At 31.6% G+C, this 25,416-nt stretch overlaps 1 protein-coding gene across 1 annotated transcript in view; it reads left to right on the top strand.

The window, feature by feature from the left end:
- The window catches only part of Dpp10 (dipeptidyl peptidase like 10), a 623,123-nt gene that overhangs the window by 556,824 nt on the left and 40,883 nt on the right, over positions 1–25,416 (top strand). Inside the window, exons 13-17 of the mRNA XM_027954025.2 lie at positions 1,629–1,736; positions 11,449–11,540; positions 11,921–11,968; positions 15,129–15,250; positions 16,480–16,527. Coding sequence (XP_027809826.2) covers positions 1,629–1,736; positions 11,449–11,540; positions 11,921–11,968; positions 15,129–15,250; positions 16,480–16,527 — 418 coding nt within the window. The remainder of the gene's footprint in view (positions 1–1,628; positions 1,737–11,448; positions 11,541–11,920; positions 11,969–15,128; positions 15,251–16,479; positions 16,528–25,416) is intronic.

Below are 25,416 nucleotides of genomic sequence, written 5' to 3'. Positions count from 1 at the left end.
AGAGTGACAGGAGATGAAACAAATAGAATTAATGACTATCATAGTTGAAAAATGGGGTTTACTCAGTCAAATATTTTGTCTGTATCTATCATGTGCCAGTAATGCTATTTTCCTGGCGTTGAATTATATAGTATTTTAGAGTTTTCAATTTATTGTTTTTCTAAATGTTCATGAAGTAGACTAGGAAAATATCATCATTTATGACTATTAACAGATCTTCCTACTAACAAAGCTAAAAATCTGTCTCTCCGGCATATTAAAATAATTAGTGATTTATTCATTCAGATAGGATATATCAAACACAATTTACAAATCACTGTCCCAAAGGGTGGAGATGTAGCATTGAAGGTTCCTGTCTTGTAGGGTTCACATTACAGAACAAAATTAAATAAGCACATTCATCTCTACATGCTTGCATTCACAGCAGACATACACATACATACATACACATACATACACACACACACACACACAAAATACATGTTGAATAATGGTCTATTTAAAAAGTAGAAGGAAGGCAAAAGATGATAAAGGATGTCAAGTAGACTTGGATGACCTGGCTTATCTGGTTATGCTTTACATGAAATAACCAGTGGACTCCTCATTGATAAAGTGACATTGGAACAGAGACTCGAAGGAGACAAGAGAACAAGCTAGAAGTAGGTAATAAAAATTACGAAAACTGTGGATCAGGAGCCTGGGGAGGAACCGCACGACAAGACGACATGATCAGAAAACATAGGGACAAGTCATCTAAAAGGGCTGGAAAGCTATTTTAAAAATCTACAGAGTAAATTATATCAAAGCCTTTCTTTCATACCATGTATATGACCACTCTCATTAATTTGATAGGAAGGAATTCAGTGTTCTTTCAGATAAATACATTCCCCTAACAATCTCCTGGAAGAAAGATAAAGCAATCTTTCAATGTGACTTTCATCATTTCCTTTTCAAAAATAATTTCATTTATTTAGTATGTCTTTATAGTTTAATTAAATGCCATCAATTAGGAATTCACCGGTGTGGCTTAGCATTTTGTTTGTGTGTTTGTGGAGAGATAATCAATGGAACAAGAAATTGGAATGAAATTATTTTCTATGACTTCCAGTTCTGTGGCCTTTTTGTATTCATATTTGAAGTAATTTTGTGCTCATTTTCAGTATTGAATCTTCAAGTAACTAGAATTGCTGAGTGAAAGAGTTCTGAAAACTATATGAACTATGTTATGAGCTTTTATATTTTTAAAAAATTTTATAAACTGATGTAGATGTTCATGTCTTCCTTACCTATGAAGAATAAATTGCCAAACAATTTCACATGAAAGTTTTTGTGTGAATCAATTTAAAAGTGTCATGTCTGTCCACTGTGCATAAGCTTCCCCATCATTTGTACCACTCACATACCTACTGGCAATGTCACATGAGGTTCAATTTTTAAAAATACTGAATGTCATACCCTTTTTTTTAAAATACTTGGACCATTTTTCCAAAGTAATTATAAATCAGTAATTTATACACAATGCTTGACTTAACAGTAGTTGGTAACATAAATTTCATGTGCCATTTTGGGATTTTTATATGCACATTCTTATATGCATATTCTTATATACATTCTTACATGTATTTTAGAACGAGGAGCCTGTGTTTTCTAGAGATGGCAGTAAATTCTTTATGACGGTTCCTGTAAAGCAGGGGGGCCGTGGAGAATTCCATCACATAGCTATGTTCCTCATCCAGGTAAGTGCTGCCTTCTTTCTGTAGCTCAACTTGATTGTTATTATGTCCCTGAAAGCCCAATTCTTGTGGAGTTTTGAGCCTCTGTGAAGCTCTCTCATATCCAACTCATAGACATTTTAAGAAAAGAACCCAGTCCATAGTCATAAATGTAAGCAGTGATCTTGCACAAAACTGTCTCAGAAGGCAATTGAATTTATTGAGTTGTACATGTGTGCTATGGACTGAGGACCTTGGAGTAGAAAATTTAATCAATGAAAAGCATCCAACTTTCAAAGACCTGAGGACAATCTAGAGGAAGAATTTTATCTAACATATACTTATTACCATTTTGTACAAATAATATTTTCAAGGAGTTATAAAAATTTTAAATGCTGAAAGCAATTTCAATGTCCACCAAAATTAAACCCACCCACACAGAAAAACACAATGTAGATTTAAAAAAAAACTATGTAAGAAGAATTTTTATGTATTGTCACAGACACAGGGCCTGTATAATATACTTGTGGTCTAAACTTTAAAAGAATGTTAACAGTTAAGAATGTTTGTTTAATTATTTAAAAACAGTAAATTCACAAGTTGTTTTCAATATGTCAAGATTAATATCAGTTTAATCTAATTTCTAATAACAAACATTCTTGAGGAAATAAAGCATTCTTCAAAATAAACTAAATAATCATCACAGTGTCACAGGTAGAAGTTTTATAATGATAAATATTTGTGGTTACGTTGGAATCTTTAGGGCAGTTTTACAAACAAGCCAGAATCATTTCATAGAAACAAAGTACAAACTAAAGAGAAGGTGGCAGCTAGGTGAGGTGGTGTAAACCTATAATCCCAGCAGCTCAGGAGGCTGAGGCAGTAGGATCATGAGTACAAAACCAGCCTCAGCAACTTATCAAAGTCCTAAGCAACTTAGCAAGACCCTGTCTCTAAATAAAATATAAAAATGAGATGGAGATGTGGTTCAATGTTTAAGCACCCATGGGTTCAATCCCCAGTACCCATCCCCCCAAAAATTGAAAAAGAAAAATGTGCCAAAAATTTCCTAAGTATCTTGGCTACTTTGACATTTACAGAACTTTTGGCTCTTGTACACATTCTAAAGTAATTATTGCTACCTGTGCATGTTTAAATCGATCAGCCTAACACTTTGAAGCCTCAATATCTTGCGTCAATGGTTTAAAATTCAAAGCTTGTCTAAGGTCTATTTTATTAAAATAATTGTCAAGGATTTTACATTAATTTTCATGAAGGCTGAAATAAATAATTGAGAACATACACGATGATGTAGATTGAACATACAGAGATGTAGATTTATTTATATTTATATATATGAATATAATTATTAAGTTGTAAAAACTGAATATAAACTAATGTATAATGTCATCCCTTTTATGTTCTAAATAAATGCATGCATTCATTGATGAGTAACGTTTTGTCAATCAAGGCAAACCATTAAACTATATCAGGCAGGTAGCATTTTAAATTAATATTTTCATTTTTAAAAAATGTGAACCAGAAATATCACTAGCAATTAATTTACTTAACTTTTGCTAAGAGTAAACTTTTGTTATAACAAACACTAGTTAAATATCTTGGACAAAACCAAAATTCATGCTTTTCAAGTCAAATAAATAATTGTGGCATTTTGTTGACTTTTAATTTCCAGTAGTTTATATTTAACAAGCTGTGTAAATATCTAAGTAGCAAAGATCATGTACAAATCATGGATACTGAAAAGACATAACAGAGGATAGGATGAATGCACACTATGTCTTTATATGTACAATTCCAAAAAGTAGAAAATCTGTTCAACATATCAGCAGGAAAAATGGATTCATGTATATTACTGGACAAATGGTGAGGACAGCCTGGGGAGACTGGAGAGTTAGTTTACACAACTAAGCAAGAATTGCTTGTTAAGTTGTGGAAAAAGAAAGAAAAACCTTCTGTGCCCAATCGAAGCAGCCTGACATGCAATCTAATGGGTTATTTCTAAAATTTTCAGAAGAGCTTCATGGAGCAGATGTGTTTGTTTTCTGTCTTTTCTATTATGGAGATTCTAGCAAAGCCCCCAGTGAAGGAAAAACATCTTGCTCCATTCTGGTTGCTCTTCAAGCCTATTTATGGGTTGCCACACTGAGAAATTACCATGACTACATGATTACTTATGGATATTCTGACAATTGACTAAAATTAATCTGTTTTCTTAATGAGTGAGATTTTGTGCTCATGTAAATACAATTTTACCTGAGTTTACACACATACATGCATCATATTATTTTAGGAAATAAGTTAAATCTACTTGCAGTAGCACATGCCTACAATCCCAGCAACTCTGGAGACTTAGGCAGGAGGACTAAAGCCAGCCTCAGCAACAGGAAGGCATTAAGCAACTCAGTGAGACCCTGTCTCTAAATAAAATACAAAATAAGGCTGGGGTTGTGCCTCAGTGTTCAAGTGCCCCTGAGTTCAATCCCCAGTATACCACCCCCACCCCAACACAAACACAAAAAAACCGCTTGCTTCAATTTAATAATATCTAATATAAAAAATGTTTTGTGAATTTTGTTAGCCTGCCTTGTTACTTTATATACACCATAAAAATTTGAAAAATTCAAAGCTGAATAAACTAAATACAATATGTAAAATTGCCCACAATCTCATCATCTCACATTCTGATATCTTTAATAAATTTCTGCATATATTTCCAATTTCTTTTTATACTAAAACATGTAGTTTTCCTTTAAAGACTGCAAGCAAATCATAATTTAGGTTTGCAATATTTAAACAATAACTTTTCTCACATCATTTAATTGTGTTCCTAATATTTAACATTTAATATTTTAATTTCTCTTCAATATTCCCTCAAGTAGATGTATTATTTTTCTGTATTTAAATGATCCAATTTTCTTCATTATTAAAGTGATTTCTATTTTTGATATTAGAAATAATTCAGGAATAAGCACTCTTATGCATAAACACTTCTTTTCCATTTACAGTTATTCCCATGAAAATGACATTCTAGTTGTTAAAAGGCATTTAGGTAAAACCTATGCATGTGTAATATATTTGTTTAGGTATTGATATGTAGTGGAAACTTGATCTTGCAAAACAGCACAGAATTTGCTGTCTAAATAGTAACACATACCAATGTTGATGACCTTGTACTTGTCTTCCTGTTCTTGCTGTTCTGTTGTACCCTCAACATGGGCACGCCAGAAAGTGAGAAGTGATGGGACCAGAAGGCTTTGCCCCCTCAGTCAGAAAGACCACCCTTGCACATCCTTGTGCTCGGCTGAGAGCATCCCACTTCACTCACAACATGTGTATTTAAATGAAATTAGTTCATTTTTGCAAACATTTTGCTGTCTTTTATAATCAGTGACTAGATAAAAACCATTGAAGGGCAACAAACTGAGTTATTGCTTTCAACCTATTTTTATTATAGTGAGAGTTATCATCACAAATGCAATAGTGTTTTTTTCCTTTATTTACAGAAGCTACTCCTTGTTAAAATAACTGCAAAAAAATAAAAAGATTGGATTGATGTATTTTCCTCTAGTCTTCTCCCTTTAAACATGGTTATAATTTTATATAAATTATACATTATATCCTGAAATTTTAAACTTAGATTTTCAATGCAAACTTTTCCCATAATGCTACTTAAAAAACAAACAAACAAACAAAAAAACCTTTAGATTATTAGCATTTAGTTGATTGGATGCAGATAGATAATCATAATTGTTAAGTGTTTAATTGAATGGCAATTTATTTTAACTATAGATGGCACTGTACATAAAGCTTATTGAAGTTATGAATTATTTCTTTAATATTGATAAATTAGCAGAACTGGAATTCTTTAATTAAATGTAAAATATTTCTCTTCCCTTATACATGTATTTCCCAATTTCTTTTATTATGAATATGTAAAGGCATGCATTGTGAGTATTTTCTTATTTTCACATATTCAATTAAAAGCAATATTTAAAAAATATGACTTTTCTAAATTTCTATAGTGCTAAAATAACTTCTTCTGAACAATCAAGTCTATGCTACTATATGTGAAATTGTTCTTCTCCACCATTATTGACTATGTGCATATTAATATCCACTTATGTATTTTCTTTAATGTACCTCCTGAAGTTATCACTGAGGTTAATTTTTTTTCATTTTCTTTTTTTAAATCACTTCAGATATTCTCCCCTTCCTTCCCAAATAATATTTATTAAGTAGACCTCTAAGTTATGGACTCCCATTTCAGGAACTATAATATCACACCTCCTGCAATTCAATTCAGGCTTCAATGAAAAGCTTTTATCAAAGGAATGGGACCTTTTCTTTTTTTTTTTTTTATCAAATATGGGGTAAGCACAGTTCCCATTATATTAAGTGGTTCAGATTTGTGGACACAAGCAGCTACAATATCATCTTTTAAAATTATGTTAAATGAAAAATCACATGTTGGTGAATCCATTTACTTTGTCTATTTAACAACATGAGGTTTTACCCATGAGAGCTGATGATTTCACTTGGAATATGTCTATGTGCCATTATTCATTACAAATACTGTAGAAAAATAACATGCCCCCAATTCACAATTCTATCACCTAATCAACCCAATAAAATTTTTTCATTAAATTTCACTGGTGCATCTGATTAGGACATTGTCTGAAAACAATTAGCTCATTTAATGTGATGAATAGACAGTAAATTAAAGCATTCTATTTTTAAGCACTACAACATTTTCCTTTTTTAGAAGATATAAAAGTGAAACAGAATTCAGATAATTGAATGAACAGGCAAAAAGCAAAGGTACCATTAAATTTTTACTGACATCAACATGTCTTTATTTCACAAATATAAATATAAAATTGATATTTAACTTCTTGGACTAAGATAAAATTTCCAACCAAGTCAGGAGAGGTATCTGAGGCCTAATTCCAAATAAAACCACTATATTCTGGATTTTTAGGCTTCTTTTAAGAATGAACAAAATCTCCAATTTTAATGCTTTTCTTTCCCCTAAAATTAGAGTGGACATGTGAGTTCAATTTGAAGTATGTTTCCATATTGCTTCATTCAGAGGTCTATTATGTTTTTACATTCATATTCAAGCGTTTCTATTCTACCAATTAATATAGCAGAGATTATGGATGCAATGAAAGAAAGAAATTCTGTTGTGGAGTAAAAATTGTTATTTTCTGCTGTATTAAATTTTCTCTCCTGAGACTGTATTTCTGGTGAAAGTATTTGAAAAGCTAACTGGAGTACAGATACCCCTAATGCAAAGCAGTCAAGACCCTTGCTATGTATTTTTTTATGAACTGTAGAGTAATCTACTATATTCTGATTGTTATTGGAGTTGTTTACTTTGCATCTGGATCAAAATTAATGTGTTCACTGTTATGAATCTCAGTATCCATATATATATATATATATATATATATATATATATATATATATATATATACATATACATATATATATATATATATATATATATATTATTGGAAATTAAGTCTAGGCTATAATATGTGGAATGGGGATTCAACTTATTTTCCAGCTCATATTTACATTGGTAAAAATATAAAAAGCAAGGCAATTACAGATGTTTGAAATAAAATCAAAGCTTGTGAGGTTCTTAGTATGACTCTCAACAAGAGATGTTTTCTTCTTACACTTAGAAGCAAAATATTTTGAAGTAATGGACTTTTGAAATCAATAGTGTAAAATTTTATTCCTGTGTTTGCTGTGTTCATACATTTTTCAAAGCATTGAAGTTTTTGCTCAGGATCATTTAAATGCAGCCTCTCTCTCTCTCTCTCTCTCTCTCTCTCTCTCTCTCTCACACACACACACACACACACACACACTTGCACACATATTAAATTCTCTGAAAAAGAAACTAATCAACCTAGAAATCTGTGAATGAAATTTTGTCCTGACATTTAGAAATATTGAGCAAGCTTTCTTTATTAATGTTGTAAGAATTGTTTCATCCTTTATATTGACATTAAAGATGCACTAAAACATACAGATATTAGTATTCTGATCTTGACACATTCATGAAAGAACCTGAAAATAAGTGAGGATATCTATCCACACAGTTACTGTCCTATGGAAGCTTGACCACAAAATGTCTGAATTTAGAATTTCACATCAACCTTAGGTTGTATCTGTCTAAAATCTCACAAATTATGTTTCATATTACATTTATACCTTTAGCTCACAAATACTTGCAAATGACAGTAGTGCCTTAGACAGTGTACCGCAAATGAAAAGTTTAAAACTTACTACTAGCATCATAAAATAGAAATCAGGAGGAAACTGGAAAAAAAAAAAAAAAACAAGAACGACAAATAAATTCATTGAAAGGTATTCAAGGAAAAATAAAGAGAAGTCTAAAAATATGCGAAGGAGATAAATGAAAACCACCAACAGAATGAAAATAAAGAAAAACAAAGTATCAGACTAGCTACAACTTAAAATCTAACTGATTCCATACTGGAGTTCTTAAATGAGATTAATAAGAAAACAGTAGAAGAGATAATATTTAAAATCATGATATAACAACTGTAAGCAACAACAAAAATATTCTAGAAACCAAAGAAGATATCTGTGTAAGGTTGATAAAAACATTATTAAAGTTATTAATGTAAACTTAAATTGTATAGCTAAAATGCAAACCTAGCACCAGGTTTTGAAGCACTAACTCTTTAGACATAGTATTCATGATAAATACATAAAAATTGAAAGAGGTCTTTAACAGTGTATCAATTACACTAAAAAAAAATGTGTTGACCTAATTTACACACTAAAAGAAAAACTGATTTTCAGTTTGTCTTCTGTAAAGAATCCAATTCAATCCTTTATGCAAAATAGACATCTAAAATAAAATTATTCAGTAAGGCTAAAATCTTGATACCAAATAAGAGAACATCTATTCTCAAATCATTAAAGATGAACAAAAGAAAATAAATTATAAAAATATATAGTAGTTAAAAAATCTATATCTGAGCCATAGACAGCATATGGTATTCAACATTATAGTATTCTATGGTATTCAACAAAATCATTATTTAGAAATCTTAGAGTCACACAAAAACTAATGTTTGCTCTGAGTAGAAATGAGTCAAGTGGACCCAAGACTTGAGACTATAGATAGATATAGCATAGGTAGATAATTAGGATATATTAATATAATTATAAATATTTGAACACACATCAATAAAAGATAATATATTCCCTTCAATTTTATATGAGACATTAACAAAATTGAACACATACAGGACAAAGAAGAAAAACTCACTGACTTCTGTAAGCAAGAATGTTGTTGTATCCACCTAAAACTAAAAAATGAATATTAAAAAGGGGGTGGGGGGCTGGGATTGTGGCTCAAGTGGTAGAGTGCTCACCTAGAATGCATGAGACACTTTGTTAGATCCTCAGCACCACATAAAAAAATAAAATAAAAATATTGTATCCACATAAACCTAAAAGATAAGTATAAAAATAATGTAATCACAGTGTAATATCCTAGAGATAAGAAAGACTGTGTGTGTGTGTGGGTGTGTGTGTGTGTGTGTGTGTGTGTTACTGGAGTTTATACCTGGGGCACTATACCACTGAGCAACATTCTCCAGCTTTTTTTTTTTTTTTGAGACAAGGTATCATTAATTGGCTGAGACTGGTCTCCAACTTTGTGATCATTCTACTTCAGTTTCTTGAGTCACTGAGATTACAGGTGTATACCACCACATGCTGCTCCATATTACATTTTTAACAAGTTTTCTGAGTAGAATATATAAAATGTAAATTTTGTCAATTTTACCATTCTCTGCAGAATTAAAACCAAAATTGCAAATTTATAAAATATGAATAATAATATGAAGAAGAATGATAGCATGTATTCTCACAATCAGTGGTCAGAATAAAATACAGAGCTTTAAGTAATTATAAAAATGTAAATGAAAGAATAGAATCAAATGTATTGGATTCTCAACTCAAACACCTAGAAAGCAATTGGTAAAAATCAATATAAGACAGAAAGATGTAAGGAATTATATTTGAAGCAGAAAACCAAGTGGTTATAAACAGAAAGAATAGAACTAATAAATTAAAAAATAATGCTGCTTCTTTGCAAAGAAAGAGGAAAAGAAGAAAGAATGAGGAAAATGAAATAAGGCAAAACAAAACTTGATCCAAATCAACAAGAGAGATTAAAAAAATAAAGTAAAATTATTATTACGATGATAATGGTGGTGGTGGTGGTACCAGGGATTGAACCTAGGAGCACTCAACCACTACAAAACATCTCTAGCCCTTTTGCACATTTTGTTTAGAGACATGGTCTAGCTGAGTTGCTTAGGACCACACTAAATTGATGAGGCTGGCTTTGAACTTGAAATCTCCCTGCCTCAGGCCTTCCAAACTGCTGGGATTACAGGTGTGCACCACACTCCCAGCAAGAAAGTAAAATTAGACAAGATAAGAAATGACTAGTGGGACCAAAAGATATTTTAATAAACCATTAGAGAATATTTCTAGAACTCTATGCCAATTTATTTGAGATTTTATTTGAAATGAACAATTTCCTGAGGAATACATTTAGCCAAAATTGTCCCCAGGATATAGAGAGCTTTAACTGACTCATGACACAGATGAAATAAAATCTTACCAAAGAATCATGCCACAAAGGAGTGCCAGGCTTATATGACTTATTTTACAGAGAATAATTCCAGGCTTTGACAGGTAATCCCACATAAGTTATACTGTGCTACAGCATAGATTTTCTTTTTAATAAAAGTTGTGAAAATTTTTACAAAACTTAATACTAAATTCTTTTTATAAAACCTAAAATTTACACATCTCTGCCTAAAATATGATAATTATTTAGAAAAGAGATATCACCAACATTTCCATTGCAGTCAGGGACTAAAAAAGATACATGCTATTGCTACTTTAAACATTGCATTGGAGGAATTATTTAACATAAAATCATAGAAAAATTAATAAATGGTCATAAACTTGGAAAAGTATTCAGTAAGAGAACAGATATTTAAAATAAAAATAATAGATTTATTATATATAAAAAACAATTCGAATCTGTAATGAAAGGAAAAGTACTTTTTATAAAAATATATATTTAGCAATAAATATGAAATTGAAATATAAATGTACAAACTTTTTGTGAGGAAAATTTCAGAATGTTCCTGAAAGATAGTCAGATAGGCTTAAACAAATGTGAAAACTTCTTGCTCTTGGCCAGATTTATAATATTCAATAAATAATATTATTGAAATAATATTAATTCAATTAAAAATTCTACAGTTTTTATAATTATTTATTTGTAATAAAGTTTGTGCTGAAATGTTTTATGTAAAGTTGTCTAAACTGCACAGCTTCTCATCATTTAGGAAAGAGTGATCAAAGTCTTATGTCCTACCAGTCTGCTGTCAAGTTCATGCATAGGTGCGTGCTCACCTGAAGTTTTCTGAGTGATTTTTCTATAGCTCAGGAATAAAGATGCAGTCCAGCGTCCTTTTGTGTTTCTAGGAGTGTGTGTGTCTCCTGGAGATTTAAGACAGAAAACTGAATGTTAGCAGAGAACTAAAAAATTAAATGTGGCACCAGCAGTTGGTATTTTCATGTTTACTAAAGAGGTGATGGTTAAATAAAAAGAAAATCAATATCTTCTATTTCTTTGCAGAGTAAAAGTGAGCAAATTACTGTGCGGCATTTGACATCAGGAAACTGGGAAGTGATAAAGATTTTGGCGTATGATGAAACGAGTCAAAAAATGTGAGTGCTTTTTGGTTTTCACATCAGGCAGGAAGTCAGATTTTTCAAATGAGATCTTTTCTACTAGATTTGTTTTGCTTACCATCCTAGTGAAAATAGCCAACCATGTAAAGAATAATCTCTTTTTAAAGACTTCTATACTTCACTTAAAGACACCTTACACAGAAGCATACACATGACACATACAGACTGAGATTATGAAAAAAGGTGACGATTATATAAAGAACAAAATGTACGATTTTCAGATGGATCAAAGTCCTGTGGTTGAACAACAAAACAGCACTTGCTTGTTTTTCCACAGTTTAGAAAATTCAAGTGAAAGCTGAGTGTGACAAAGATACATCATTACTGATGTTTGTGCTGTTTTCTCTCCTGGACAGTTACTTCTTGAGCACGGAGTCTTCTCCCAGAGGGAGGCAGCTGTACAGGTAGGCACTGTGAAAGGATTTCCTGACAGGTGGGCTTCTTAATAGCCATTAACCCAAAATGATGAAGAGGTGCAAAATTTTGAAATGTCATTTTCAGCATGGCTAGGAAAGAGCCATCGTGTGATAAAACCTCATATTCTTGTCTCATCTCTTGGTTCTGGGTCCTCTATGAGTCTGAAGGACTATACCTAAAAAAAGGAGACTTTATCTGCTTTTAGTTTCAGGATCTCTCTCTCTCTCCCTCTCTCCCTATAATTTGCTTCTCTCAATTCTCCACATTATTTGAACTTTATGTATCTTCCCCAGTATTCACTTCTTCTGCTGAGTCTCATTTTGAATTTTTGCTGCATTAATGTGGCACATATATAATTTATTCCTAAATAAAAAGCATAATAGTTCTGTGAGCACTTATCAAGAGTATCAAGCAGAAGCTTCCTTTTTTTGTCCCATAGTTCATAAAATCCAATGAGATTGCTGTGGGAGAGGCATCCTTATTTAAGGAATGTTCATCACATAACTAAAACAAAACAATGCACGGAGGAGGAGTATTTACAGCTGCCCAATTTTCCCAAAATGTAGAGCTGTATTCATAGAAAGAGCTGGAGGACACACTTACTTATCATTACAATGTCTCCTCACTCACAAAGCATTCTTCAGACTTCACAAGAAAGGACTTTTATTTTGGGGCAGCCAATGACCTATTAATTCTAGACTTCATATACACTTTCTAATTTTCATCTCATAGGTCCACTTTTTAAGTGTCAAAACTGCCATGTCCTATTTTAAGTGGAAATGCATCATGTTTGAAGAACTATCACCTCTGATTCTTACCAAGTAGCCGAGATGTTCCTTTGAGAGCAAAACCCTAACTCCCCCTAATTCGCCCCTGCACTCTCATTCATGTACAATTCTCTTTCCTACAAATCAATCCCTCCTTCTTATCATACCTCCCAGAAGCTCATTTTCTTTGTTTATTCTCTGGAACCTTCTGGAACTCATGTTCCCAAATTCTGACGACTTTCATTATCTTCTACTGAAGAAAAGCTGTTTGTTAAGAGATATCAATTCAAATTTTGGTTTAGAGGTGTTAATCAAAAGTGCTGCTCACTTTTTCTTTCTGGTGACCTTAAGTTTATCTTCTTGAAACACATATTATAATTAATGCACAATCATTCAGAGGGTGAAAATATTTATTTGATCATTGCTCTATTACTTCTATTTTATAAAACTCTTAAAGAAAAATAACCATGACAGAAGTTAAGATTGGTTAAGGTGAGCAAATGGAACTGCCTCAATCTCCCTTCCTTTTACCATTGTAAAATGTGATTTGAATCACAATGAATCCTAAGATTTGTGAGCTTGCCTCATCTTTCTCCTGAGGAGGCAGAGCAGTCAATATATCTATGACCTGTACTAGTGTAACAAACTGTGCTATAAAGAAAATGTAGTACCAATAAATTTTCCCTTAAATAGCTCATCAAATGCCAGTTGGCTTGACTGTAAGATAATATTAGTGTTTGATCCAGAAAACTCAATCAGTGTCTTGCTTAAGCTATAAAAATGGTCAATGATTGACTTAATGTATGGCCCCAGAGTTCCCTGCATACTCAGAACTATATTAACATAGTTGGTATTACATTTGTTTAGTTTCAAAATTTGCATTTCTTATTCTGGCAATCTCATAATCTAAATAATGAGAAAATATCAGCATAAATCTCTAGGGAGCTTGGATCTGAAAGCTTCATGGAAGCATAGAAAGAAAAGTTTTAAGTCTTAGTCACTGGATTGCTGTGTGAAAGTGGAACAATTTCTAAGGCTCTCTGTGTTGCTGCTTATACAATATTCTGATATAACTAATGAAACTGGATTATATACCTAAAATGGCTAAAATGGTAAATTTTATGTTCTATACATTTTATCACAATCAACAATATAAATGGATATGATTATCTTATAAGTCATCATACTGGTAAACTAGCTAAATTGTTTTACATGCCTAGTAAATACATATTATATTGCCTTTAGTAAAGTTAAAGTATGAATTGTAATTAGCTTGCAATGTTTCAAATGTGTGAAATTTTCACTTGTGAACTCTAATTAACATTCAATTGCTTCTGGTGCTTCTGGTACCCACTTTAACACCGCTAGCTCCATCTCATGACTGTAGCACACTGCATGTTGAAACCAATGTGACTATTATTTGTATATAAATTCCCAAATCATGTTTCATTCCAAAATGCAACTGAGAAAATTTTGTACAGTTTTTAAAAGGTATTCTTAGTTATATTTTCATCCATTAAGTAGGATAATATCATTTATAAAATAAGACATTCAATATAAGTAATTTAACCTTGGGTGAATATATCTGCCCCATAATGTTAAACACCATTATTGTAAAATAAAGATGATGATAACTTTTCTCTTTACCTCCTGTATTTATTAAAGCATGTGTTATCATTAGCATTATATGTATTATAATACAAAAGTTACTTTTCTTTACCTAACATTTTACTGCAAAGTTCTTAATTCTCTGAACAAAATACCCACAAAACGAAATTACACCTCATTATATGGTTTAGTTTCATTATATTTTAATCTTGAAATGCTTCCATTTGGAAGAAAGACTCCCCCATGTAACAATTCCAATAAGTACTTTTTACTGCAGGTACTTTGGGAGGAAAAATATGACATTGATGCCAAATTCTAATGCTTAGACTATTAAGCTTAGAAAATCAAAAGCTTGACTTTGTGTGAATTGTGGAAATATTTATTTTTTGAACTGACATTTATCAGTGACTACTTTATCTCTTTCTATCTGTGGCCAATTTCCTTTAAGTCTGAAAAGTACAGAAATATGTGTAAAGAAAATGCAAATAACAATTAGTTACATTGAGTCCTATGGAAATCAGTTTCTTTATAGCCATATATAAATACATATTACATATATACGGGCATGCATAATTTTAATTTTATTACAGAGAAGAAAAATGTGTGTGTCTGAACATTAATAAAGGAAATTCATTTTGTATGTGTATGGTGAGTCATAATTTATAAGGAACTTCTGTGCAAGCACTGATGTAGCTTTTCTGTTTAAGTTACACTTTATTTAAATGTGATATACACGTTCAAGTAACTTCTAACTTTCATTTTCTTTCTCCAGTGCTTCTACTGAAGGATTGTTAAATCGCCAATGCATTTCATGTAATTTTATGAAGGAACAATGTACATATTTTGATGCCAGTTTTAGTCCCTTGAATCAACATTTTTTATTATTCTGTGAAGGTAAGGTAACATAGGATTTCTGATTGCATTTGATGAGTTATCTATTACTACCATAAATAAATTTAACTGTTATACATTAGAGATACAAATTTTATTTATATATTTCATTTAGAATTAGCAATTAGGAGTGAGACCTCATGTATATATATAATTGATAAAGGCTATATGAACATGGATATTTTTAAAAAGGTGAATATACATTGATGAACTCAGCTATTTAAGAAAAGTAGCAGTGTTGTTACAACAATGTGTTTGTTGTTAAAACATTTTGGATACATGGAAAATGAAATTTCTCTGTTCCTGTTTTCTTTAGTTCTGAGCAACCCCATCACCCCTATTACTTCTGTTTTTTGACAGTATGCCATAGTCTTCCAAGATTATATAGTATTTCTAGAATGTTCTTAAGAATCACTTACTCTTTAATCTGATGCTCTGTTTTCTGAACACAAATTGGAATCCATGTGCCCTCTTATAATGTGATGAATTGAGTGCTCCTCCTTCCGTCTAAACATTAAGCTGTTCTTTTTTAAGATAGAGTAAGGAATACACTAACATTGACTCTTTTTTAGTTATTGTTCTCTTGGTATCTAAAATGAAGTAATCAAAAGAGAAAAATACCTCTTTAATGATACCAGAGGGGAAAAAATTGGATTTTTAGATAGAGTTCCTAATTAAGAACGGAGGTTCAAGATAACATCTTATGGTAAAAACTTAACTTATATATTTTAAATATTTGAGATTTTGGTTAATGTATTTTTAAATAAACATATGATCAGCCCCCTTTTTCATTATCTTGTAGGTAAAAGTTTCAAGTTTAAATAAATTCTTTCTTTCGTGACTGATTACAAATAGAATATAATTTCGGATCAGCTGATGGGCAATAAATGTCATGAATCAACTTCCTCAACATCAGTGATTATTGTATAAAGACTAAAGATAGAAGAGTACAGCACATAGGGCTGGCTAACATCAAAGAAGTATATAAATAAAGGGTATTTGGGAACATGAGGGTCTTAGCAAAATCAATGAAAATAGTGCTATTCCAAAGTTCTTAATTATCTGAACAAAATACCCACCAAACGGAATTATATCTCTTTATATGGTTCAGTTTCATTACATTTTAATCTTGAAATGCTTACATTTGGAAAAAAGACTCCCCCATGTAACAGTTTGAATAAATATTACTTAGATGTCTTTAAAAATATTTATACTTGTATTTTTAACATCAGGTCCAAGAGTCCCAGTGGTGAGTCTACATAACACGGACAGCCCAGCAAGTGAGTACACAAGATGTTGCTTTAGACTATTTGTGCCTGGCATTGACATAGGCCATTATGTTTTTCAAGATGTCTGAAGAACCTTCTTCAGACCCAACATGGGGAAATCTGTGTGGACACCATCAGTTTGACACTATGTAAGTAAGAATGACAAAAAAATCAAGCGGCTTGAGTTATCTTACAGCTGGGATTGGACCTTAGCTGCCTAAAATGGGGTACCTACTATCTACCTCAATCCCATGATGAATAATGAATGAGGCAGGTGCATTTCAACCTTCTGAACCCTTCATTCTTTATGGGCCTCATGTAGGTTGTTCCTCCGGAACAATGCCTTATATGGACATTTGGAATAATTATGAAAAATATATTATTTTATAAATGTTATACTGTCTTTAAGATATCTACATCTTCTAGTTTAATATACTCACTTTTATTCATTTTAAGTTTATTCAACTTTATTTTTAAGTAGATAAATACATTATCAAGTAAAGTGACCAAGACTAAGGCAATACTGTGTTTATGTACTTGGCAGTAGAGTGCTTAAATAAACATATGCTTGAGCTAAGTTTAGAAATAAGTATCCAGATTGCTTCCTGCCTTCCTGTGTCATTCCTTTCTTTCATCTTTGCTTCCTTTTTTCTTTTTAGATTTATTTGATCAATGCTCTTATGCTCCAGTGATTAAACATAAACTACTGTAATCTAAATGAGGCTCATTCTATTGACTCTTTTCATCTTTAGAACTTCCCTGAGATAGGGAGTTTTATTATCTTTTTTTTTTTTTTTTTTTTTGGAAAAGAAAGCTGAGACACAGAGAGGTTAAATAACTTGGCCAAAGTCATACTTCTAAATGGCAGGGCCAGGAATCAAGTAAAGCAGTTTGACTTCAGGATAGGGTTTTTGCTCAATGTGGAAGTGCACACCTGTAATCCCAGCAGCTTGGGAGGCTGAGACAGGAGGATCATGAGTTCAAAGCCAGCCTCAGGCAAAAGCAAAATACTTAGCAACTCAGTATGACCCTATCTCTAAATAAAATACAATATAGGGCTGGGGATGTTGCTCAGTGGTAGAGTGTCCCTGAGTTCAGTCTCCAGACCCAAAAAAAATAAAAATAAAAAATAGGGTTTGTAATTAGTAGAGTACAACGGTACCTTTTTCTATCATGTTTTTGTCCTGTATCACATTTATACTGAAGTAGGAGTCTTAGATAGCGTCAGCTAGAAGAGTCACAGATATAAAAGTAGAAAGTTGAATGATAAATAATATTTTGAGAAAACAGGCACCATTTATACGTTGCAAGACTACCAATACTATACTTATTTATACTATCTTCATACTTCAATACTAACATATGGAGGCTAACTGCCTGCCCTGGACAAAGACAGATTCAAATTGGTATTGTAGTTTTTATTATTGTTATTGCTGTTGTTTTGTCTGGCCTAAAGATGGGTTAGCATATATTTTATTATTTGTTTATTCCTTTACCCCGGTCCTCAGTATATATCTTAAAAAGGTTATAGAAGCAAACTTAATCTATTCAATACTAACAGTGACAGCAAAAGTTATTAAAATAAACACAGCATGGTTGATGAAATACAAGGAAGGATGAATTACATAAATTCTTAGAGAAATCATGATAAGAAATGATCCCATCATATACTTTTTGTGAGATCTTATACAAGTTAGTTAATGCCTCATAGGGTCAATTTCTTCAGAGGGAAATAAGCAAATGAGTTTCCAGTAAGGATGAAATAAATTCATAACATTCAGGCCATACTTTATAAATGACAACTATTGTATTTTATTGCATATTCTGCCTTTAACAAAGGATGATTAAAAGGAAATTCCCAATCTAATTTTAATTTATTTTTTTTACTATAACAAGACAATGTTTTTATAATAACATTGTGGCAAATTATGAAACATTTATTCTGCAAGTTACAGAATATGTCTCTTGTAAATGATGAAACATTTCTGTTTAAGGGAAGTCTTTCTGATCTTCCTAGTTAAATGGCAAATCTAATTATCTCATGATCAAAATTTTTTTTTTAAATGGCTACAAACAGTGGTCAGGTGTTCACTTTTCAAAGAACAATTACTTATGGAAATAAAATTTACATTTAATGAGAAGTCTGTCTTTTGGTTGGTGAAAGTAAATACACCAATGAATCAGTATTAACTCATTTTTGAGCCACAGAAAAAAAGCCACAAGGAGAAACTTGTAAAAGAAAAATTAAAATATTTAGTAAACATGAAAAACAACAATAGTTTTAAAAGAAATGAAAAATAAACATTGCCTTGTAAGTTTTTGTAACAAACTCATAGCATATAATTTTTACTTTAAAGATGAAGATATAACTTCTCGTAACTTACTAGCAGAAATATAAATTGAAGCCACCATTTTTTCATACATTTTTTTTTAGTTGTAGATAAACACAATACCTTTATTTATTTTATGTGGTGCTGAGGATCAAACCCAGTGCCTCACATGTGATCTACCACTGAGCCCTGGAGCCACCATTTTGGGAAAAATATTAACTTAGTCATAAATCTTTGATATTGTATGTCCTTTTTCTTTACTTTTAGTGGTTTTTTTGAAAAAAAATTATTCTAAATCAAATTATTTTAACAAGGCTATTGATAATAAAAATATTATAAATTACAAAAAATGGGAGTTTATGGGAAATTTAATGTAATATGAGTCCCCTGGATGGCTCCCATTTACCATTCCAGAATCAAGTTTAACTCCTCATTCTTCTCTTCCATGTCCTCTGGCTCAGAAGTAGTTTGTGTAAATAACTTTGGTTCTGTTGCCCTGTGGTTGACAGTCGAATTCAGTGGATAGCAATCAGGTAGGCAACTAGTGACAGGGAGTAAGTGACTTGGAGTTATCTATCCATCAGGCCTGTTCCTGTAGAGTCTTCACAGATTGGCTGTAAGCTTTGGCTAAAGTTATTGACCGTTCAATATGGAATCCATGCACAACCATCTGCATGGAGATCCTAATAAACTACTCTCTCCTCCTGACCATCAGGCCTAATAACTCTCATAAGCCTTGGGTTACCATACCATTCTTTTTTTTTTTTTTTTGTCTGTAGTGGGGATTGAACCCAGGACCTGCCCATGCTACACAAGTGCTGTACCACTGAGCTACATGCCCAGCACTGCACTATCTCTTAGGTTCCTTCTACCCCCCAATGTCCATAAGTCTGCAATAAATCTCTTTATCAATAATCTTAATAGATTATTCTAATTGTTGAATACCATCAGTTTCCTATAAGAATTAAAATAAAATATATTTGTAAAAAATTATTTTTAAAAAAAATATTTAAGTTATATGTATAGGTCATTAAGGAATCAAAAAACTAGTTGAAAATGTACATAAAATTTTGAGAAAATACATGCAAATATTAAAAGTTTGTACATTTATTTGCCGGACAGCTTCCAAATGATTATGTTGCAGTTCTTCAGTGTTTTCTAAAGGTTCTACAATGAACATATTACTTTTATACTAAAAAAAATAAATCCTTCAATAAAATGCTTAGTGACTTCATAAGTGGCATAAATATGTAGAATTTTACTTAGTTAATATTTCAAAAGATCTTTTTTTGGACTGCTTTCTATATTTGTTTATTTTTCATTACATAATAAAATAATCAAGGCAGGCTAACTTTATAAAGAAGAGAGGTTTATATTGGCTTACAATTTTGGTGATTCACTGACCCAGATCACATAGACCCCATTGATTTAGCCTCTGGTGATAAGTGTTCCTGCTGTGGAGTCCCAAGGGACACAGAGCATCTCATGACTAGAGACAGCACCTGTCTATATCTGTGTCAGTGTGTTTCTCTCCCTCTGCTTATGAAGCCACACACATTCATTCATGAGGGTTCCAACACCAACAGCAAAGTCAGATTAAGTTTCCACCCTCTTGACACCATGGACACAGGGCTCTGGGGATCCATCTCCTGTAGGACTCTGGCTGACAAACCATGTTCAGAGCATAGCACTGCTGTTCCCTGTTTTCCTTTGAAATTTCAGCTTTCTCCTTCTCTAACTTCATGCATGTTTTTTTCCTCTTTCTTTTGACTTTCTATTTTCTTTCTCCTTTTCAATTCCATCTCCTTTTCCTTATTTCTCTTTATACTGCCTCTTTCTTACCTTTCGTGTTTTCGCCTTCTTCCCAGTTTTCTGTCCTCATTGTCTTCCCTTTGCTTCCTTTACTTTGCACCTAGAATGATAATAGGCCACTACCTCCTGTTACAATGTGTAACAAAGAATGTGTATTAAATATACTTTCTGAACTTATCATGAAAAGAATGCTTTTGCTCTTCATGTTCTGAAAATGGTTTTAATCTTCTTTATATTTATTTGTCTTACCTAGAATTTATTTTCCTGTAGCTATGATGGATATCTATTTTATGAGTAAACTAACAGTATTCAATTTAAAAGTAAAAACTTGCTAATTACGGTTATCATCATATAATTAGTTTATTTTATATATAATTGGGTTTCTCCCCACTGGCATTTTATTAAAAACAATATGAAATTTCTAATGTGCTAATCTTACATTGGTGCTTCTAGATGTACCTATTCAATTATTTAATTACTATTTTTAATAAATAAGCCAGAACACACTTATTAAAAACTTCATTTAATTAGAATAACTTGTTGTGAGAAGTACAAAAGCAAATGTTTAATAGATACATTGTCACCTTTGTAGTTAATAAATATCAAGTGGTATTGAGTTCTTATACATTTGAAAGGGTTATTTTAACTATAATAATTAAGTGTATTTTTATAATTAATGCTTAGATTTTAAATGGTAAATCCTTGAAAAATTATAGAAATACATTTAGGAAGACAGGAATTGGTGTGAATATACGCTGTATACAACCAGAGATCTGAAAAATTATGCTCTATATGTGTAACAAAAATTGTAATGTATTCTGCTGTCATATATAAATAAAAAATCAGTTAAAATAAGTATAATAATAGAAATTTTGCAAACCAATGACTTCCCTTGCTAATAATAAAAATATTCACATTTTTAAACATTTAAAATTAAATGTATGTGATAGCTTCCTTGAAAATTTGCTGTGTTTAAGTAATCTGAGGGATTTTTTTTTTCACATTTTAGGGATGTAAGACACTTGTAGGAACAATTAATCTTCACAATTTATACCAATTTACACAGAGGTAATTGGTTGTGCCTGAGATCCCATATAGAAGTCACAGTCCAATGAGAGTGACACAAAATGAAATGATTATCATATTGTGAAAGTTTCATCAGTATAAATGGATGCAGTTCAGGGAAAAGAGAAGTTAGTAGACAGTGATTTCAAGAGAAAAGAGCCTTCATGTACAGAAATGAGAAGTCATGAAATATGCACATTGAAATATAAAGTTAGTTAGCATAGCTAAAACAAAACAGTTCAGAAAATAATGAAGGATTATGAGGCTACATGGGTAGGCTGAAGCCAGATCATCTTATGTTTCATTCTTAGGAATTCTCATTTAACCATAATGACTCAATTACAAATCTTTAACATGGTTACAATGTTCACATTCTGGTTATCAGATAATGGAAAGTTGACAAGGCCACCCTCACCTAAAAAAAAAAAAAAAAAAAAAAAAAAAAAAAAAAAAGAGCAAAGAAAACTGGATAAAACATATGAAACAACTATTATCCTATGTTGTTGAACAGTAGTCTGCAAGGTAGTCCAATCCCTGAAGGAAGGAAGGAAATAAATTAGTGTTGTGAATCCACTGGTTTTATGGTTGGGAATATTTTGTGAACTAGAGAGCAAGAAGGAAAAATCTAAGCAGAGCCATGGATACCCCTGAATTGAAGAGAAAGAAACTAGTTTTCAGAAAGGTTGGAGCTTAAGAAATATTAGAAAGGTGGGAAGACCTGGAAAAGAAAAAGGTGCATGGAGAGAACCCCAGGTATCAGCAGAGAGCTCTGTCCCTGGAGACTCTTTCCAAAATACTCATTTGAGGATGTGCTGCAAGATACTCCATGACCTAAGCAAAGCCAGAGCTCATACAGTGCTGGCCTTGTTCCTCATCAGATGGAACACCAGGGCATTTAAGGAAGATCCCAGAAGAGCCATGCATTTTAGTAGAATTAAACTAGTCATAGAGAGTCACGCAAACTCACAATGAAAGGTATCTTAAAATCTTGAAATGATCAAGCTCTCCTAAAAGTAACTTAAATATGTGCCAGATAAAGCCCAACAGTTTAAAATAAAAATTACAATGTAATCCAAAATTCAAAATGTAAATATCCCAATGGTCAGTATCTAATAAGAATTTCTGGGCTATGTGAAAGAATTTAAAAAATATGACTCAGAACTAATAGAAATATTAGAGAATAAAAACAGATTCAGAAATGACAGAGATGACAAAAACCACCGGCAAATACAACAAATAAATTATTAAAGTGTATTAAAAGTGAAGAATAGAATGCATTTTGTAAAGGAACTTTATAAATTTGAAATAGTTTAAATAAAAGCTTTATTAGAATGTACTAAAAGCAGAATGGACAGTACAGAATGGAAGATAGGTAAGCTTGAGAAATCTGTAGAAGCTTTCCAGGCAAGAGCAAAAGAATGAAAGAAGTTAACCAAAATTTCAGTTAATGGCAGGCTAATATCTTCATCTTTCATATTTTTAATTGGACTCATAAAGTGGGTGGGGGCTTGTAAAAATGATGAAATAATCGTCAATAATTTTCAAAATCTGATTAAAATAAAAATTGTACATAAAAAATACCCATGATGCATCTCAATAAAACCACATCAAAATACAAAACAAACTGTTGCAGAAATTGTGAAATTTCAGTGATGAAGAAAGCATATCTCAAATCATGAAAAACAAAAGGGCATATAATATCTGTACATTCCATACAGAGTAACAAAGAAAGATTGTATATATTTCAGCAGAAAGAAAAGCAGCTTAAAGGCCACAGAGCCAAATACTAAAAACACTGTTAGAAAGCCAAATTAAACCAAGCAAAATACTCAACCTAGAAAAACAAACTTAGAAAAAAATCCTTCAAAGGTGAAGACAAAATCAAGCTTAAAGAAGAAAAGTAAAAAAAGAATGTATTACTATCAAAATTGCACTTCTGAGTCACTCATGGATCAAATATGTTCAAAAATCATTAGAAAATATTTTGAACCAAATAAAAATGAAAATACAATAAATCCAAATTTAGGGATAACTACAGTTGTGACTTTGTAGGGCTCTCTATTTTTATTTTCTATAAAAGGGAAAGGTTTAAAATCAATAATCTTAGCTTTCACCTCATGAAACATACCTCTAGTCCCAGCTCTTGAGCAGGCTGAAGAGAGGATCACCAATTCTAGGCCAGCCTGAGCAACTTAGCAAGACCATCACTGAAGAACTTAGTGAGACTCTCTGTCTTAAAAACAAAAACATACAAAGGTCTGGGTATGAAGCTCTCATAGGTTTAATTCCTAGTATCAATCAATCAATCAATAAATCAAGAAACTGTAAATCATTAAATAAAATTAATTAAAACAATGCTGAAGTAAGGGGTGAACCATGTATCTTGATGGTAGAGCACTTGCCTAGCAATGTGTGAGGCCCTGAGTTCCATGCTCAGCACCACCCACACAAAAATAAATAAGTAAATAAATTAAAAAAAATTTAAAGGTGAAAGAAGAAATAAACATGGGTAGAAATAAATAAGTAATTTTTTTGATGTCAACATACCTTATATACAAATAGAGATATGATAAATGGTGGTATAAAGGTGTATTAAGAATTGTATTGAAAAAAAGAGAGCTCATGTATAATGGCATAATTTGGCGTGAACATACTTAATATACAGAGTTACAAAAACTGTGCTGTGAATAGATAATCATGAATGTAATGCACTCCACTATTTTCATGTATGTAAGAAATAATTTAAAAGAGGAAAAAAGAAATAAATAAGTAAATTTAAAACAGACTAGCAATAGAGAAAAATACAGAAAAAGGTACTTATGTGACAGGATCAACAAAACAGATAAAATTCTAAAGAGAGACATAAGGAAATAGAGAAAATGTACAGTGTCATTATCATTTTCATCAATAGATTAGGTGATGCTAATTCACATCCTACAGACACTTAGAATTATAATAAAGGGATACAATAAGTAATTTATACGAGTAAATCTGATATCTTAGATAAAATGGATGGATTCCTTAAAAGACATGGATTGGTAAACATTTACTGAGAAATAATATGATACATAAACAACCTATTACCTGCCAAATTTTCTAAATTCACAATTACCATTCTTTTCAGAAATAAAGCTCCAGTTCCAGATGAGTTCACTGGTGCATTCTATGAAACATTTAATAAATTACCACCAAGCTTGCTCAAACTTTTTCAGAAAATATAAGGTTGCCATTATATGGATAAATAAAATTTTCATGAATTTAAATGTATTACTCTTTAACTAAATAAACATCAGTTCAAACCTAGAAATTTTTAGACAAGATAAGACATTATGATTATATGAAGTTTACACAGGAATACATATTGCTGTAGCCTTCAACATTTAATTGGTATATTCCCCATAATCTACTGACAATGCAAATGATTTAGAAAACACATTTGACAAAATATAATAATATATTAATAGTAATTAATAATTACTCAGCAATATAAAAATAGAAATCACTTAATTTAATGGATGTTTTATACAAAAATACAACAGGGTGGTAGCATTCTTTTATCATTATTATTAAATTTAGTTGATTTTATTTTTGAGACTGGGTCTCCCTATATTGCCCAGACTAGGTTCAAACTCATGATCCTCCTGCATTAGCATCCAGAAGAACTGGGCTGATATCATTCTTCATGATAAAAGAC

This window comes from Marmota flaviventris, chromosome 11, assembly GCF_047511675.1.
Source record: "Marmota flaviventris isolate mMarFla1 chromosome 11, mMarFla1.hap1, whole genome shotgun sequence".
Classification (NCBI taxonomy): Eukaryota; Metazoa; Chordata; class Mammalia; order Rodentia; family Sciuridae; genus Marmota; species Marmota flaviventris.
Note: the sequence above shows the minus strand (reverse complement) of the source record. Positions and strands in the feature narration are given on the sequence as shown.